The 17,648-nt window shown below is 45.6% G+C and overlaps 1 protein-coding gene across 1 annotated transcript; it reads right to left on the reverse strand.

The window, feature by feature from the left end:
• Positions 1 to 628: 628 nt before the first annotated feature.
• Positions 629 to 15,341, reverse strand: LOC122837598. The gene is made up of 7 exons (XM_044128088.1): positions 15,140 to 15,341; positions 15,017 to 15,064; positions 9,762 to 9,994; positions 8,136 to 8,322; positions 7,951 to 8,055; positions 7,062 to 7,569; positions 629 to 6,507 (listed from the first exon to the last, which is right to left on the reverse strand). Exons 2-7 carry the CDS (start codon positions 15,038 to 15,040, stop codon positions 5,570 to 5,572), a joined length of 1,995 nt encoding a protein of 664 aa, XP_043984023.1. The 5' UTR covers positions 15,041 to 15,064; positions 15,140 to 15,341; the 3' UTR covers positions 629 to 5,569.
• Positions 15,342 to 17,648: the final 2,307 nt, after the last annotated feature.

A 17,648-nucleotide genomic window follows, 5' to 3' on the forward strand; every position in this document is an offset into this window, starting at 1 on the left:
GGATGAGTCATAGCAGCCGCCATGTTTCATCGAGAACAAGCCGTCCTGGTGACGTGCAGGCAGACTGAGCGCGCGAAGCTTCGGTGCAGGTAGGTGAAGTTTATCAGAGTGGACCAGAACCAGAACTAAACCAACAGCCAGGACCAGAAGAAGAACAATTCACCTTCTTTATGGTCTAAAAATTTTTGAATTTATAAATTTACTTATAAAGAAAACTTGAAGATAAAAGACAAAGGTGTTTTAGATTTGGGCTGGTTGTACTCCACCAGCAAGCCTTCATACTAAGCTAAGCTAAGCAAAACTAAACTAAACTAAGCTGAGTTAAGCTAAGCTAAACACAAGATATAAAGTATAGCTACTTAAAACACATTGGTGAAGTTGGCACAATCTGAAATTAAACAGACAATCACATTTATATAACAGAATTAAAACATTTCCCTTTTTCAGAATCTCTTTGGTGTAGCAGGAGTTTTGGGGTTGCTGGACCTCAGGCTCTGCAAATTACACCAAGCCCAAGCTAAACTTGTTTTAGATGCAAATTTAAAAACTTGCAAGACTTTCTCATTACTGTGCTTGGTGACCATGCTAACTATCATGCTAACTATCGTGCTGTTAACAATGTAATATTGTAATGCATATCTGTCCATTGATTTCCTACACACACTGTCTACCAGCAGAGGTGGGACTGCAGGTGCATCAGGTTAAAATTTTAAAATGTTATCACTACTACTGATAGAAGTCCAAATAAATAAATAGCTAATTTTTGCAGCCATCAAAGCGTTTTACATGTCAGGCAGCCATATTGGATTTTGGAATTGAAACGAATTCTAAGCTTGGATGAGATTTCGGCTGATTTATCCAACTTTGGGACAGTGTGAGAAATGTGAGTAAATAAGAGGGGGTCTTCAGCCATTTCCTTTCTTTTGTTGTCCATGTCATAATTTGACTGTTTAGTCTTAAAAGGGGTCTAATTATATTTTTGGGGCACTAGAGCTGCATGGAACCGAGGCAGATTTGCCAAAACAAAGGCAGCAGAGGCTCCATGTGGGGGTTTGAAGTTTGTAGCCAACATGTAAAGTTGACTTCTTTAAGGGTTAGCTGGCTCTGGTAGATGTGATTTAGGAATGACCTGTGAGATCAAAACAAAGATGGCCGATACATTTAAGGCAAACTCTCACCCTGACCGCCATAGGATGCTGCGTCACACATCGTTTCTTTTCAGCTCACGGACAAAGAGCAGGTTACAGTGAAGTGCTGAGATCAAACTGGTCAGTGGACGAAGGTCGAAGGTCGTTCCTTCAGAGACGATGGAACTTCAGCTGAACCCAAACTGATAAGGTGACACACACCACCAGTGTGTTTCTCCTTTAAAACTAGAGATGCCTGACAAACGTAAGTGTAGTGCTCTGTACTGATCCCAGCTTGATTTCTGAAAGCTCGCCTGCTTATCGGTGATTTCTGGACCCGACAGGCAGCTTGGAAACAGTCTTGTCTGTCTGACTGAATGATAGATCTGGTTAGTGAAAGGATCAGTTGTTTTGGGTGCCTAGAAGCTTATTTGTGTGTTCCTCTCTGGGTTTCTCAGAAAAGGTCCCCACTGGTCCAGTTGGGCCCCACTGTGAGCCCAGTTTCCTTTCCCTCTCTACTGTTTGCTGGTCCCTGACATGGATGGATGCAACTATCTGTGCTTCACAACATGGTTAAACTTCACATGGGTTAAGGTCTGAGAAAATCCCAGAGGAATGGTGACACTTCAGTGGCTCATTGACATGTTTGCTAATTAGGAGCAGTGCTAATGTGGTTTATGCTAACATCTATGTACAGACCAGCAGAAGGCAAAATAAAGCAGAAAATATATAAAACTAATATGATTATAAAATATACTCTTACATCATACAGTTCTTCTAGATTGTCCAGACATCAGATTTGCACAATATCTTTGGCTAAACTCTACAGACATTATCAAACTTTGTACTCTCCTTCTTGCAATAGCATACACACCAACACACACAAATTAGAAAAACAAACCCTGACATCTATTATTGTTTACAACTTTTAGACAATAAATCTCTGATTTCATAAACTCAATCTTTAAAATATGAAAATAAATAGACATTTGCTCATATTTAACAAATTGCATTGAACAGTTACATCATAACATTGAACCCTGACAGAGATCTCTCTACAAACGTCTTCTGTAGTCGTGTGGGCTTCCAGCAGCCCTTCAGAGAGGATGAAACAAACATCAGTATTTTCCATTCACAGTAATGAGATGCTCCGGTTCTCCTCCACTCCTGACTGATCCATTCTCAGATCTAAAACTACCTGAATGTCATCACTGATACCCTGACAGGCTGGATAAGAGGCTCAATTTGTCAGTTAAAGGATGAGAAGTGTCACAGTTTGCTTGAATCTGCTGCTGACATCTCATTTAAAACTAAGTGGTGATGTGAACAGACTTCTGATTGTGTGCTGTCACCACTTCAGTTGCTAGCGGAGTGATTTCATGAACGTTGGGAAGTGGAACGAACACAAACAGAGCTCCAACAAAGTGTGAAGTATTCATGCAGTTTTCACTTCTTTGCATTTGCTTTCAAGGAGCTGAACATCCTTTAAACAAGTGCATTTAGTCGAGCTTTTCTTAAGGTTTCTACTCTTTGGTTTTCAAGGAGTTGCTGCATCTATAACCACCACCAGGAGGCAGTGGGGTCGACATCACAAACAGCAGGACAGTGTTATTGGGCAGTAACCTCAGCATCCAACAGTCATCAGGAACATTGAGAGAAGGTCAGCAGACCCAGAGGAGACGTTTATGGGCTCTGGTACCCGCCCAGAGTGTTGGATGTATAAAAGTCGCAGTTGCCCAAAATTAGTGTTCATCTAGAACACATCAAGAAAGTCCCACTCTCCAGAGACACGACACGCCAAGGGAGGATCATTGTATCAAGCAACACAGAACCCTGTGACATCTGGAGACAGGGGCTGGACTCTTTCCAGGAATCTAAATGACATCTACCAGCTGGGTTGCTGATTCAACACCCTATGCATGGCTTGTTAATGGCAGCCACAGCTTTAGCTGTTTTTCATGTTCCGTGGTGAATCTCAGGTCTGCGTTACCACAGATGCCCACCACATGGGAGACCATGGTAGTTTAGTGGACAGTTGAGCCTGACTCTTGGAGAGACACACCGGTGTTTCTCCTGCTGCCACGGTTTGCCACAGCTGTCCCATATTTTACCCAAAGCCAAACAGTTGACAAGTGATCACATGGTTGTGGGACATTTGTATCTCTTTCAATCACGTCACTGACTTCCTGGGGAGACCTCTCTCCCTTCAGAATATGTCACAACCCAGTAGCACTTGGGAATAACTTTCTTCCTGCCAGACTCACCACTCCCTCCCTGCTTCCTCCATTTTGCTTTAACGCAGTGGTCCTGGAGTAAGTGCCAAACCTTTTTACAGACAACCTCCTTCATCGACGACAACACCACAATTTCTACCAGACTTTTTTAGCCATTTGACTGTCTGTGTAGATATTTAGTGAAGAGTTGTACAAATGTATGTAATTCCTCACCATGTCTGATAAACGTTGCTCAAAAGTAATCATATCCCCCAGATAGAGGAAGCGGATAAGTTGAAGAGAAATGTCAACATTGCTATCTGAGTGCATTTCTACATAAAATACAAAAACAAACTTCTGACCAACCACAACACATTTCACAGAGACATTTTGCAGCAGCGGGCCTGGTGTCAAGAAAGATGGCTGCTCTCCAGCAAACAAGTTGATGCAATTTTTGTCAAGTTACTACATCATTGAGAATTGATTTCAGCACTTTGGGTGAAATATGTGGGAGCCTTAAGGTACTTCACTGACTTTAGTTGACCACTGGCCATAGTGTCTCAGTGGGGAGGGCTAACATCATGGCACTACCTCACTGTCCTCATGTCCCACCCATTCCATGACCTCATCATGGGACAGTGTTTCACCAGGACTTTGTGCATCTACATGCTCTATGTGTTCTGTCCCGTCCACAGGGGGGTAACTACTGGCACGGGACCATCAGTGTGTCCAACCTCCCAACTCTGTCATCCATCTGATCTGCTGCTACTCACATGATGCACTGAGATTTCAACACAAGCAGCGTCACGTCCCTTCCATCGCTCCATCTGTGCACTGAACTTTTCAAGTCAATAACTGTAGACATTATCATGTTTGCTGATGATTATCTTTCAAATTTCTGTCATTTCATGGAGCCAACAGAAAATTCTAATTAATTTCTACAGGGAATGAAAATAAAACATATTTTAACTCTGGACTGTGTTTGATGACTAGTTGTTCAAAGGTTGACAAATGCAATTAATGAACGGCAAATCTTAGCTTCTGATAGATCCGACGTCTGTTTGACGCTTTCACGTCAGAGATTATGAAAGTCATCATTAGATGATCAACATAAATTCTACTGGGGATTAACAGACCAATGACAAGCCTGTAACACTGGATAGCCTTGTGGAAAATACTGTGAAGACATAGGAAATCTGGTAACGCCTCATATCTTTGCACATCTGCTCTGTTTGAGAGAGAAGAACCTGAAAACACAAAAGTCAGAAATAAACCAGCAACATTGATGATTTAAAACTCTGTGGTGAATCAGCCTCTCAGAGGATGTGGAGACTATTTGATGAGAAAGGTGCAGAAGTCCTCCAAGGTGCAGTCAGACTCCCAACAGTCCTGTAACGTGGGAGATGTTGGAGAGTCAACTCTGATATTTATGGCACAAACTCGAGTTGAGCCAGTTTACCCAAAGATGAGATGGAGTCACTTTTCACCAGGAAATACCACTCCTGTGATATTTGATGAGAGTCACAGACGGTCTGCTGTGCAAAGATTCTCAACAGAGTTGTGAATCTCTCCAGAGGCATTTGACTCATGCAAACCAGCTGGTTTCTCTGGCCGCTTTCAGATGGTGCTGTTTGTTTAAACTCACTCAGGTTCTGCAGAACTGCTGACAGATTTTTTCCCATCTTTTCCACTGATTCCAGCTGTAGCTTTGAGTATTTCAGGTTTGAACTTAAGGTCAGACCTCTAGGTTCTGATCCACGGCTGTAACAGTGTGCCCTTCAGTTCTGACATCACTGAGATCCAGACTCAAAAAGTTGCAGCCCGAAGGCAGTTTTTCCTGAAATGTGGAAGTTATTGCTCAGGTTTGTCTTCCTCTAGACCTCCAGATCCATAAAGTCTCACCAGCTATTGGTGAACACCGGTAAACATTTGGGCTTAACACCTGGCAGATAGCTGCTCAGAAAGCTGTTCTAAGTTGAACAAGGCTTTGTGTTGACAACTAGAAAGTGGTTCTTTGGAATGGCATTCTCTGACAGATTTGGTTGTAAATAATGATTTTTGGCTAATTAACTTTTAGATTAGACTTTTATAAGTTCAGACCTACCAAGCTGGAGGGCTTAGACTGGATCAGCCTGGGTCAATGTTCTGGAGCGCATTAGCTGAACCCTTCATGAATCTGGACCTCAGTGAGGTTTTGCTCTGAGCTAACAGGAAGTGTCTGTGTAAGGATCAGACGGTGGTGACTGACAGCAACGGACTGGGACACAGCTGACTGTCACTCTCCACCCGCGTCCCGTGCGTCAGCAGCTCCTCCACTGTCGTCCAATCATCAAGCAGCTTGCTGTTCCTCAGCCGGTTCTGCTTCAGGTGGCTCAGCTCCAGCACCGTCTGAGACGCCGCTGCCCCCTGGCATCCACCCAAAGGTTCCTCCACCACTCCCCTCCTCTCTCGGTGTTGCCGTGACAACGCCATGTGTCGTCTCCTCTCCGTTCGATTCCAGTATCTCCCCGCCCACCGACCATCCTCCCATTCGTCCTGGCCTCCTCTTGACCCGTCTCCTCGCATTTCTTCATCTGTTGTGACCTCACTGCGCTCCCTGGCCAATCGGTAAGCTCGGGCTCTGAGCAGCTGATTTCGAACTGACTTCTGATTGGATAGCCTGGAGCGAGGAGACGTTGGAGATCTTGGGCTTCGCTCTGGGGCCCCCAGTGTGCTGTAAAAGGGACCACAGGAAGTTTTGGGTTTTTCCATGTGACTTCCAAGAGTCTGAAATGCTCGCCAGTCTGAGACTCCACTGACTCCACTAGAGGCAGATCCAGGACTCTTGGAGAGGGAGTCCTCCTCTCTGCTCCGGTTTGAGCTATGATGATTAAGCAGACTGACTCTGTCTAGGCTGACCTGGCCAGTGGGATGACAGTTACTGGGATAACTGGCCCTGCTCCTCGGTCCCATCGTGCTACTGCTCGGACTCGGATGGCTGTTCTGGTGAGTGTTTCTAAGGGCGTTTGGGTTCGTCGTGTTGGGATGACTTGCCCTGCGGCGCTGCTGTCCTTCACTCAAATCTGTTATTGTTCGACTCCGCCCTGGAGCCTCCATCTTTCTGCCTCCACCCTGCTGTTGCTGCTCCAACCACAGTGCCCTCCGCTGGCAGGGCTCGGTACGACTCCCTGCACACGATAAACAACAGGTTTTGGTTTTTGACTGTTCAGAAGAAGTCAGATTTTTATATTCATGCTCTTATTTAAGTACATAACTGCATGCTAACATGTAAATATAATTGTTTTGTAAGCCTTTTTATTGGTACTGCTCACATTCTCCACCCATGATATGGTGCAGCAAATGACATTTATTCTGTACCCAGAATGCATTGCTGTAGTTTTACAGTGAATAGTTTAGATACTGATGTCCTACTGTAGTGAATTAGACAAAATCAGGAACAGAGTTAGCAAAGCTCAGCATCTATAAAACTGAAATCATACAGAAAAATTCTGTTCCAAAGCATCACTTCCTGAAGAGCAAACAGTCCAGGAAGATGAATAATAATAAATTTGGCCCTGTGGAGAGTGCTATAACTACATTATGTAGTTGTGGGTGTAGAGATGGTTGTGCTTTAGCATTAGCTAATAGCATGTTGCCATAATCCTCTAGTGTTAGCAAAACTAATGCGTATGATTTGTACTTTAGGATTAGTGCAGCTAGCTGTTTGGTTAGCGTCACTTACCGATGGAGGGCGATGGGGGGGAATGGTGGCGAGGTAACGTGGGACTTCTCTCCGCTCTGTGGAAGTGAACCATTGTGGTCGTGCTGTTTCCCACTGAGCAGCGGGACGCCTGTGCTGGTCCGGAGTGGGTCATTGGCGTCGTCTCAGGGATGGACTCCAAATCCCAGCGTCCTCTCTGCTCTCGAGGAGAGTGGCCTGAGCGGAAGTGGTGAGCCGGCCGGTGAGTGTGGCTGCTAGGAATCTTGTGTAGCCGTCTGTGCTCGCCGGTGCTGACGCTGTGGAAGCCGGAGTCGCTGGGTTCGGACGAGATCAGGGACTCCGAGGATGAGGAGGAGCCTTGAGAGGAAGGGGTGTGGCCTGGCAGTGATGACATGGCATCTGTCTCAGCTTCTGAGAGCGCCACCCTGTGGTGCGGGCTGTCGGGTCCACATCCCAACCCGCTGTCAAGCTCGCTGAGGGGCAGGTAGCTGAGAGGACGGTCAGGCCTCCAAGGAGGTCGGTAGTCAGACTAAAAAGGCAATAAAAGAGGTGAGTTGGTGATGGAGACAATCAACGCATGTACCAAACTTTTAAGACTTCCTCTATGACTATTGGTTCAAACTACGTATTCATACGTCCATAACCAAACCAGACTTTCGAGGCAGACGGAGTGGAGTCAAATTCAATGAGATAAAACAGGAGGCTGTGAATGTTGAAGACTGTGCAATTTTCAAACCAGCAAATTGTCATAATCCAACTTTAAATCAATGAGTTAATTGCTGACCCCAACAAACACACACATTTTGAGTCAGTTCCACTGACCTTTACAGATCTCCAGCACAGAAACTATGCTGACCCAGTTTGAGAATGAGGAAGTAATTATATTTCAGAACTGATGGAAGACTTGTACCTCATGTACCTGTCTGGGGAAACTCTTCGGCTTCCCTTCTTCTGAGCTATAGCAGCCAATCAGACAGCTCTCTGAGTTCGGCTGGTAGGGCAACATCTCTGGACCCTGGAAGATAAACCGGATCAGAAAGGCAGAACGGATCATCGTACCCAGGTAAATCTGAGAGCGAGAAAACATAAAATCACCTGGTAGTCCAGTCTGTCCAGGTGGTCCAAGCTGTAGGAGACGCTGGGCAGGTAGTTGATACCGGGGTGTTGATCACTTGATGCTGTGGGGAGGTAGCCATTGGGTCGATAGACATCAGGTGACATCATCATGTGGCTGTTGGTCGGGTATGGGTCAGGTGTCACAGTCAGGTGACCGTAGTAGCTCCTGTGTAAAGGAAGAGGTCAGCCACTTCAAGCATTAGGAGTCATGGATGGAAAAATGATGAGGCTTCCTGTCAGGACACTCAGTGCAGGTGTATTGTGCACAGTTGGAGTTCCATAGCCAAGCGCACCAACTGAGTACACTGGTACCAACTACCAATGTTACTGCCTACGTTGGTGGGCAGTTGGACCAATGAAATAAATAAATTCCTTTCTTTCCCATAACCCTAATGGATATTACCAGGTTTAATTAGCTATTTCTCTCCATCAGGGCAGCCTCTGCACCTGTCACAGCAGGACAGAGCGTAGCGTCATCTCTGCTGGGAGCGTTGACTCTAACCTTACGGACTCGGTGTCACATGGGAAACACTTCGATCTGAACCCTGTTGGAGTACGTGGACATAAAACGTGATTGTTGAGCAGACATGTCCGACTCCGCAGAGCGAAGAACAGCCGAGTATGTTGGGGCGTCAGGTGTTGAAGGGTGCATCATCAGAACCCGTTCTGCACTGACCTCAGCAGAACTTCCTGCAGCTCATTAATATTTATGACTGCAGTCTTTTCCAGTCGGTCCATCTGAATTTTTTACCTAAAGTTTGGGATTCGTCATAAAAATTAATCAAACTCCATCAAGTGCACTTAAATTTTCTCTGCTTCCTTCAGCAGAACCAGAACCAGAACATGTCTTTTCAACGTCTCTCCTTTTCCCAGATGAAACAAACTTACTGGATGTTTATGAACGGCCACATTTACCAGAACCTTTACCGTGTTTTGCTATGCGTTGTGTTTGTGGCTTAAGGCTGAGAATCCTGCAGCTTTTATATGTTTTCCTGCTGAAGCTCCTTATTTCATTGAGCTGAAACTTTATTAAAGAGACAGAGTCATGAAGAATCAACCCTTTTTAGATTTCCATCATGTTTTCATGGTAATTAATCAAAAAATGTTGTTTGGATTTCATGGCAACCACTCAGCTGTGCTAAACGCCTGGTTGGGCGTAGCCCCGCCTCCAAGGTGCAGCTCCTCCCCACTCTGCTCCTTCATCTGGTGGAACTGCTGAGCTCATAAAGGGACCTGCTGCTCAGAACGCTGATAAAACGTTAAAGGGTTAATAGAGGAGCCATGTTGGGACAACTTCCTGGAGGCGGAGCTCCAGAAAGAGCAGCAGCTTTTAAAGAGACAGAGGCCAAATCTAAAGGAGTTCTATCAGGAAGTAAAATTTCTTTTAAGTCATGTTTGATATAAACAGCATTTTTATAACAACTGAAGCTAATGTGGCTACCTGGTTGTGTTATAAGATGGAAAACACAGAATCTGCTTCTTTAAAGGTTCTAGAGGACGGACGGTTGGGGAAATGAGGCAAACAGAGAAACTTTAGCCGACCTTTGTGGTCACTTGTTGCCAGATGTTTCAGGTTCTGCAGAACGTTGTGTGTTCGGTACCCACCCGGCGCCGTAGAGGTCCGCCTGGCCCTCGTCCCCCTCCACCAGGCCCATGGCCCGCAGGGCCTCCCAGTGCCTCTCTGATGGGACGCTGCACTCGATGGCGCAGTGGGACCGCCGCCTCCTGTGGCCACGCCCCCTTTTGCTGTCCACCTGCACTGTGATTGGCTGGCCATACTCGTCCACAAAGTGCAGCTCCTCCTGGCGCCGGTGGCGGGGCGGTTCGTGAGTTTTACCCTGAGGGGCAGGAACCAGGAGGGCAGAATGAACTGAACTGTTTATCTTAAACAGGAAAATTCATATTAATGATTAAAGATCTGTTGCTGTTGTATCAACCTTCCAGAACTCTCAGGTTCTGGTTCTGGTTCTGCTCTGCATCCCCAGAACCAGAACCAAACGAGGAGAAGCAGCATTCAGTATCTATGCACCAAAAATCTGGAACAAACTTCCAGAAAACTGTAAAACAGCTGAAACACTGACTTCCTTTAAATCTGGACTAAAAACCCACTTGTTTAGATTTTTATTAGAAACGTGATCAATTATAAATTTATTGACGGAATCTGATTTAATGTCGTGTTTTGATTGTTGATTCTATGTTTCATTGTGTTTCTGTGTTTGATTTGATGTGAAGCACTTTGAAATGCCTTGTTGCTGAAATGTGCTATACAAATAAAGTTTGATTGATTGATTGATTGATTAAAGATTAGAGCCATAAAAGATTTCAGACTATAACTAGTCTGCTTGATATTTCTGACTTTCCATGCTGGAAATTTCTGTATTTTGATGTTTTCATTCAATGTATATTTATCAAAATTACAAGAAATGACGGCTTGAAATATTTCACTCTGTTATAAATCTGTGATTTTCTGATATTAGTGACAAATATTATTGAAATTTTCACTATAATCACATTTTTGACCTGCACCTGAAAATGCATGAAATCTGTTCAGCCTTTTCAGAAACCTGGAAACGAACCACCCAGCAGCTCCACACCGGCCAATAAACGAAGAAAAGTCCGAATCAGGATTGGGTTCTGAGTCGGACCCGATGCTGAGATCAACGCTGGGAACCAAAGAGACCAGCTGGTTCTGCAGCGTTTCCTCCTGAGCTGCGGCTCCATCAAACATTTATAGAAGTGAGATTTTCAGCAGGTTGGTTTCAGCGCCTGCAGCAGCAGAGCCTGGCTGAGTGGGAGTTCAGGCTTCAGGACAAGGCCGGCCGCGGCTCTTCCAGCTTCCTGCCAGCCTGGCTGTCATTGTGTTACATAAAGATGATTCACACACCTTTTTATCTGAGAACATAAAAACATTTTGCATAAGCTGAACACGAGGAAAGAGGAAAGTGAGGGAGCTGAGCAGCAGCTGATTCCCATCGTAAAATAAATCTGATAAATTCTCAGAATTTAAAATAAAACTTGAGACAGGAAGTTACGTTGAGCACGGTGGTGGAAGAGTCATGATGTGGGCTGCCTGAGCTCAACTAAACACTGCAGACATTTTAGTCATGAATTATGAAAACGTCACTTCTGATTGTTCCTGTTTTTAGAAAGTTTTAAGTTTCTAAAAATTTAAAATTCACACACAGTGGTGCAGTTGGTAGAGCTGTTGCCTTGCAGCAAGAAGGTCCTGGGTTCGATTCCCGGCCCGGGGTCTTTCTGCATGGAGTTTGCATGTTCTCCCTGTGCATGGTGGGTTCTCTCCGGGTTCTCCGGCTTCCTCCCACAGTCCAAAAACATGACTGTCAGGTTAATTGGTCTCTCTAAATCCTCCCTAGGTGTGAGTGTGTGTGTGAATGGTTGTGTGTCTTGTGTGTCTCTGTGTGTCTCTGTGTTGCCCTGCGACAGACTGGCGACCTGTCCAGGGTGACCCCGTGACCCCGTGACCCCGTGACTCCGCCTCTCGCCCAGAACGCAGCTGGAGAGGAACCAGCAACCCTCCTGACCCCATTAGGGTGAACAGGAAATGGATGGATGGATTTAAATAATGTTATATTTTTTTATTCTTATAGTAAAAATGTAGATTTTAAAGTTTTTATTATGTTTTGAATAAAGACAATTATTCTTTATTGCCACTATGAATTATGATGAATTAACCTAAAATATGAAAAAATCCCCCATCGATATTGAAACTGTAACCTAAAGATTTCTGTATTATTCTGGAATGAATCAATAAACTACATTTATTTTCTGGTATTTTAAAAAGCTTCACATGTTTTCTTTAAGTACGTTTAATGCCTGTTGCCATGACAACCCGCACCTGCAGCAGCCGGTCCTTTCACCCACATGTTAACAGATTTTCTCAGGTTTTTTAGTGTTTTAATGGAAATGTTTCCTGGTTCGGTCGCGTTCAGGAGGTTCGGCGTTGAGCTGCAGCGTCAGCGGAGCGGACGGCGCCGCCGGACCCTTCATGGTGGCCGCTTGTGCTGCGAGTTAAGATGAGGCTCCATGTAGGTCAGGACTCAGTCCGCCGTAACCCCGGGACCCGGACCGCAGTGTTCAGACAGCGCAGGGCCCCGGGCCCGCGCACACACACACGCACACACACACACACACACACACACACACACGCACACACACACACACACACACACACACACACACACACACACACACACACACACACACACACACACACACACGCGCGCGCGCACACACACACACACACACAGTGTGAGCCAGACAAAGAGCTGCAGAGCGACGCGCTCCGCTGCACTCTGACAGTAACATGTTCTGATCCGTCCGCCTCGCTGTTTGTGAAGCTCCGACTCAACAAACGCTTTTCTTCCTCGACCCGAAGTGATGAGGAGGAATGAGACCAGTTTAACCACTGCAGACTCAACAGAACCAGAACCATCAGAACCAGAACCAGTCAGTGTGGCCGCTCGGTCTCTGATTTCGCTGAAGATGAAACCAAGCTGCATTCAGTGCTGCTGTCAGAGGAACAGGACTTTGGGCTTTAACTAGGCCAGTCACCATAACAAATGTTCCTGGACTTTAAATTCTAATAAAGATTTAAACTGAAAGTCATTTTTAATATAGAAACTAAATTAAATGACTGATGAAGTTTCTGTAGCAAAATGATCCTTTAGAAAAAGAAGGTTTGTTTTTGACAGAAAGAGAAAAACCATAAATCATGAAAATGGAAATTATTGAGTTTGTTTTAAAGTATCACGTGATTTATTGATTATTGATTATTGGGGCGGCCCTGAGTTCAGTTTCTACTTAAAGTTTCTAATGTCTCATTTGAGTGTCACAGCTGGATTTAGTTCCACATGTGGAAGTGGAACAGATCCGGTTTGGGCCGTTCAGACTGACGTGAGCGAGAATCCAGCAGAGAGAAAACGAGGAGCGGATTTCTGAACCGGGTTCAGCTGAGAGGGAAGAGCAGGCAGGCAGAGGGAGGGAGCTGAGCAGACACGATAAAGATAAAGACACGCAGGAATTACTTCGAGGCTAAAGAATCGTCTATTTAAAAGTCATGTTGCATAAAGCAGACATCAGAACCCGCCCTCGGAGCGCCGGCCCACACCGGGACCACGAACGCATCAGGACTTCAGCGGGCCGGCGGCGTTCAACCAGCAGAGCTGCTCAGGAAACACAAACACAGAAACGTCTCTGGATTCTCCCGTTAACTCACGTCAGTCTCAGCAAAATGGATGCTGAGCTGCGATCTGTGAGGTTTGTGAGGTGGAGGGCGACTCAGCCTGCGTTTTCTACCAAACTCCACTTTCATCCTCCAGTTTCAGGGAATCTGATTGGTGCGGCGGGACATTGGAAGCAGCCAGTCGTCCTTCTCATGTGTTCAGTTGCAGCGCAGAAAGACGGGCAGAAGCTTCAGGTTCAAAGAGTCAGCATTAAAAACTCCAGAGGGTCAGCGAACGCATCATGACTAAACACTGGAAAACCCAACATCAGAACAACAGAAACATTTCACTATAACATCTGAAAAGTGCGGAATGCATCTGCATTTTTAGAGCCAGTCTAGTTGTGATTGTTTCAGTTGCCAGGCAACCAGTTTGCCAACGAAGACCAGAGTCAGGTCTGGACTTTGACTAGGCCTGCATCATAATGCTGCCACCACCATGGTTCAGATGGAACTGAAGAACCTCTGAGACCAGAACCAGACCAGCTGCACTTTGACTCAGATTCAGGCTGTTGCCTCTTGACGGTCCGGTTGACCGTCAAGAGGTCAACCGGACCAGAACTCCATCAGCTGCTGTGGTTCTGACCCAAACCAACCTGTTCCCCTCCTGGCCTGTGGGGGCGCTGCACCAACAACCACTGAAGGAAACCACACAAAAACCTCTGAAGACACTGAGAGCAACTTCCTTCTTCACCAGATGGAAACAAGATGGAGGCGTCAGATTTTAGTGTTGGAGGATTTCTCTTTAGTCTTTGGCTGAAGACCAGGAGACATTTCTGCTGCTAGCGCTAGGCTAGCATGTTAGCTTTGGTTGGATTTACCCAGAATCCCCTGCGCTGTAGTCCACTTTCTGTTTTGCAGTGGCCTCTGGTCCGCTTGGTGTTTAGATATAAAACTAGTTCACTTTGGAGGACCAGAGGTCAGAGGTCAAATAGCGTTCACACCTCACCAACCAGACCAGACTTTCTAAACAAACGGGCTGGAGTCGGGTTGGAACCGAGCTGGTGGGAATGCTGGATCTGATCAGGATGAAAGACTTTATTTCATAGAATAAATACAACTGAATATAAAAACATGCCACACCTTTCAGATTGTTTCTTTGCTCGATATTTTGAAAGTCACGTTTCACTTTCCTCTTTTCTAATTAATAACCACAATAAAATCTGCTTGGTTCTGAGGTCCAACAGAACCTGCAGAGCCGGAACAGAACCGCTTTAGAAATGCAAACAATATATATACAATTTCAGGTCAGAATGTTCAGAATCTGAAATTTTAGTTTCTGATTTTTTCAGCTTTTAAGACAAAAACAGAATAAAAAAAAACTGATGAGAAAAGAAATTAACGGCTCAACGTGAAGAAATGTTCAGCTTCTGCTGCCTCATCGCCTCCATCCATCCATCCATCATCCATCCCTCCATCATCCATACCTCCATCCTCCATCATCCCTCCATCCATCCATCATCCCTCCATCCATCCATCCATCATCCCTCCATCCATCATCCCTCCATCCATCATCCATCCCTCCATCCATCCATCCCTCCATCCATCATCCATCCATCCATCCCTCCATCCCTCCATCCCTCCATCCCTCCATCCCTCCATCCATCCCTCCTCTCACCTTGCGGCTCAGCCTGCAGCCCATCGTTGCTCCGCGGTGGGCAGGAAGCTGCAGAAAGAAAAGGACGGATGAGTTTGCACGCCGTCCGCCCACCGCCTCACATCTCCAACTCTGCTGACCCACAATCCTCAGCTGATCAGCTGTGGCCCCGCGGGACTCCAGCTCCCATGATGCCGCGGGGCGAGCAGCGGTGGCGGCGGGTGGGCTGCAGGTCCATGGCGTTAAATAAACCCAGAGAGAAGGATGAAGAACATCTGTCCTCCTCTTCTTCAGCCTGCTGTGTCTGCAGCGCCGCTCCCAGCAGCCAATCACAGAGCCAGGATGCTGAAGGAGCAGAGGCGGGCGCTCTGATTGGCTGAGAGCTCAGCTGAATCCATTCAGCCGTTTTCTCTTCTTTCTTCCTCTGTCATCACTTTGTTTTTGCTGTGCAGGCAACCTCCCCCCATTCACCCTTTAACCTCCACCCAGCAGGCATCCATCCATCCATCATCCATCATCCATCATCCATCATCCATCCATCCACCCATCCATCCATCCATCATCCATCCATCCATCCATCCAGCCATGCATCCATCCATCCATCCAGCCATGCAGGTCTTCTGTCTTTATTTCTGTAACCTTTTGTTTTCATTCTCTCCTCCATAAAAACAAGTCAGTATTTTGTGCAGCGACTCATCACGCCTCCTGGTTTGGTGTTAGAGCGCCATCTAGTGACCATGTGACCAAATGATGCTGAATCGCACCAGGAATAAAACCTTAAAGGGAGAGGATTCTGTTTTCCTTTTTATAGCACAATATAGTAACTATGTTAAATTCTGACAAACTTGGACTTTATTTTGTTTTCTGATGATCATTCTGGGATCATTTAATGATTAAAATCAAGGATTAGATGGAAGAACTTGTTAGCTTAGCGCCGAACCATTCATTCATTTATAAGTCTCTGTTTTAGCTAAATATTTTAAAACGCTACATATATTAAATATGATTAAAGAAAATTGACTTCCTGATTTAATTCCTTGGGTCTTTGTCTCTTTAAGAACTCCAGCTCTTTCTGAAGCTCCGCCTCCAGGAAGTTGTCCCAATATGGCTCCTCTGTTAACCCTTTAACGTTTTTACCAGCCTTGTTCTGAGCAGCAGCTCCTATGATGATGTCTGCTAATTGCTAGTGGTTAGTCTGGAGGAGCAGAGTGGGGGAGGAGCGGCGTGTTGTAGGCGGGGCTAGGTCCACCCAGGCGTTTAGCGGTTGCCATGAAGCCCCTGACATGCAGTGCTGGGAGCCATGAAGATATGGTTCTGGTTTTGGACCGTAGTTGGGCAGCTTGCTGTGGTTCTGGTTCTGGTCCGGTCTCATTCACCCGGAGATTTGAGTGTTTGTCTGAGTTTTCTTTTCAACAAAAAACACTTTGCGGTCCTGGGTTGTGGTGAGGAAGTTTAATTAATTTTTTTACAGACATTTACATAAAGTTGCTGGTTATCCGACAGTTAGCTGACGGTTAGCCAACAATTAGCCAATGGTTACCCGACAGGTAGCTCACAGTTAGCTGACAGATAGCCGACGGTTAACCGGCAGTTAGCTGATGGTTAGCCTACAGTTAGCCAACAGTTAGCTGACGGTTAGCTGACAGGTAACTGGTGGTTAGCCGACAGGTAGCCGATGGTTAGCCAACAGTTAGCTGACGGGTAGCTGACGGTCAGCTGATGGTTAGCCGACAGTTAGCTGTCGGTAAGACGACAGGTAGCTGATGGTTAGCCGACAGTTAGCTGTCGGTAAGACGACAGGTAGCTGATGGTTAGCCGACAGTTAGCTGACGGGTAGCTGACGGTTAGTCAACAGTTAGCCGCCAGTTAGCTGACACTTAGCCAATGGTTATGCGACAGTTAGCTGACGGTTAGCCGACAGGTAGCTGATGGTTAGCCAACATGTAGCTGACGGTTAGCCGACATGTAGCTGACAGTTAGCTGCTCCAGTCAGTAAATGATCCAGTTTCAGTCAGAGAAGAGAAGCAGAAGCAGCATCGTCACTTCAAACATTTTCTTCTGCATTTTCCTTGGACTCCCAGTGAAAACATCTCCAACTCGATCCATTCTGACCCATAATGGTTCTATAGTGAACATTAAAAACCTTGTTACCGTGGAGACAGTGATGGTCCTCCGTGGACATCTGCTCCAACAGTTCACGGAGAAACGTCACAAATCAACAAAAATATTAAAAACTTTATTCCCACAGTCGCTAAGGAAACCGAAAACAATTCAACAAAATAGAAAATCTGACAAACTTGGACTTTATGTGAAGACGCTAATTTTGTTTTCCGGTGATTATTCTGGGATCATTTAATGATTAAAATCGGGGATTAGATGCAAGGGCTTGTTAGCTTAGCGCCGAACCTGGACTGTCAGGATGGGGCACCTGATCTTAGGGTACCTGAGGTAAGATACTGACTACACCTCGTCAATCCGTTGAACCGTCACTTTAATGCCACAATGTAAACTCTGGGCGTTAAACTGGATTCATACGGACGCCTTTTGCAAGGTTACAAAGTAAACAGCAATAATTTGGGTCATTAACGTAACAGAAGAAAATGGGGCTTTAATTTCCAGTCATATTTTTCCTCGTTCCATTCATTTATTTATA

Source organism: Gambusia affinis, linkage group LG01, assembly GCF_019740435.1.
Source record: "Gambusia affinis linkage group LG01, SWU_Gaff_1.0, whole genome shotgun sequence".
Classification (NCBI taxonomy): domain Eukaryota; kingdom Metazoa; phylum Chordata; class Actinopteri; order Cyprinodontiformes; family Poeciliidae; genus Gambusia; species Gambusia affinis.

What these genes read in the sequence shown, in the direction of transcription:
- LOC122837598 (XM_044128088.1), bottom strand. Translation starts at nt 15,040, where the DNA reads ATGGGCTGCAGGCTGAGCCGCAAG. An exon ending in GCTGCAGGCTGAGCCGCAAG is followed by an intron (nt 9,995 to 15,016) that starts GTGAGAGGAGGG and finishes CCTGCCCCTCAG; the next exon opens with GGTAAAACTCACGAACCGCC. An exon ending in CCCCCCATCGCCCTCCATCG is followed by an intron (nt 6,508 to 7,061) that starts GTAAGTGACGCT and finishes TATCGTGTGCAG; the next exon opens with GGAGTCGTACCGAGCCCTGC.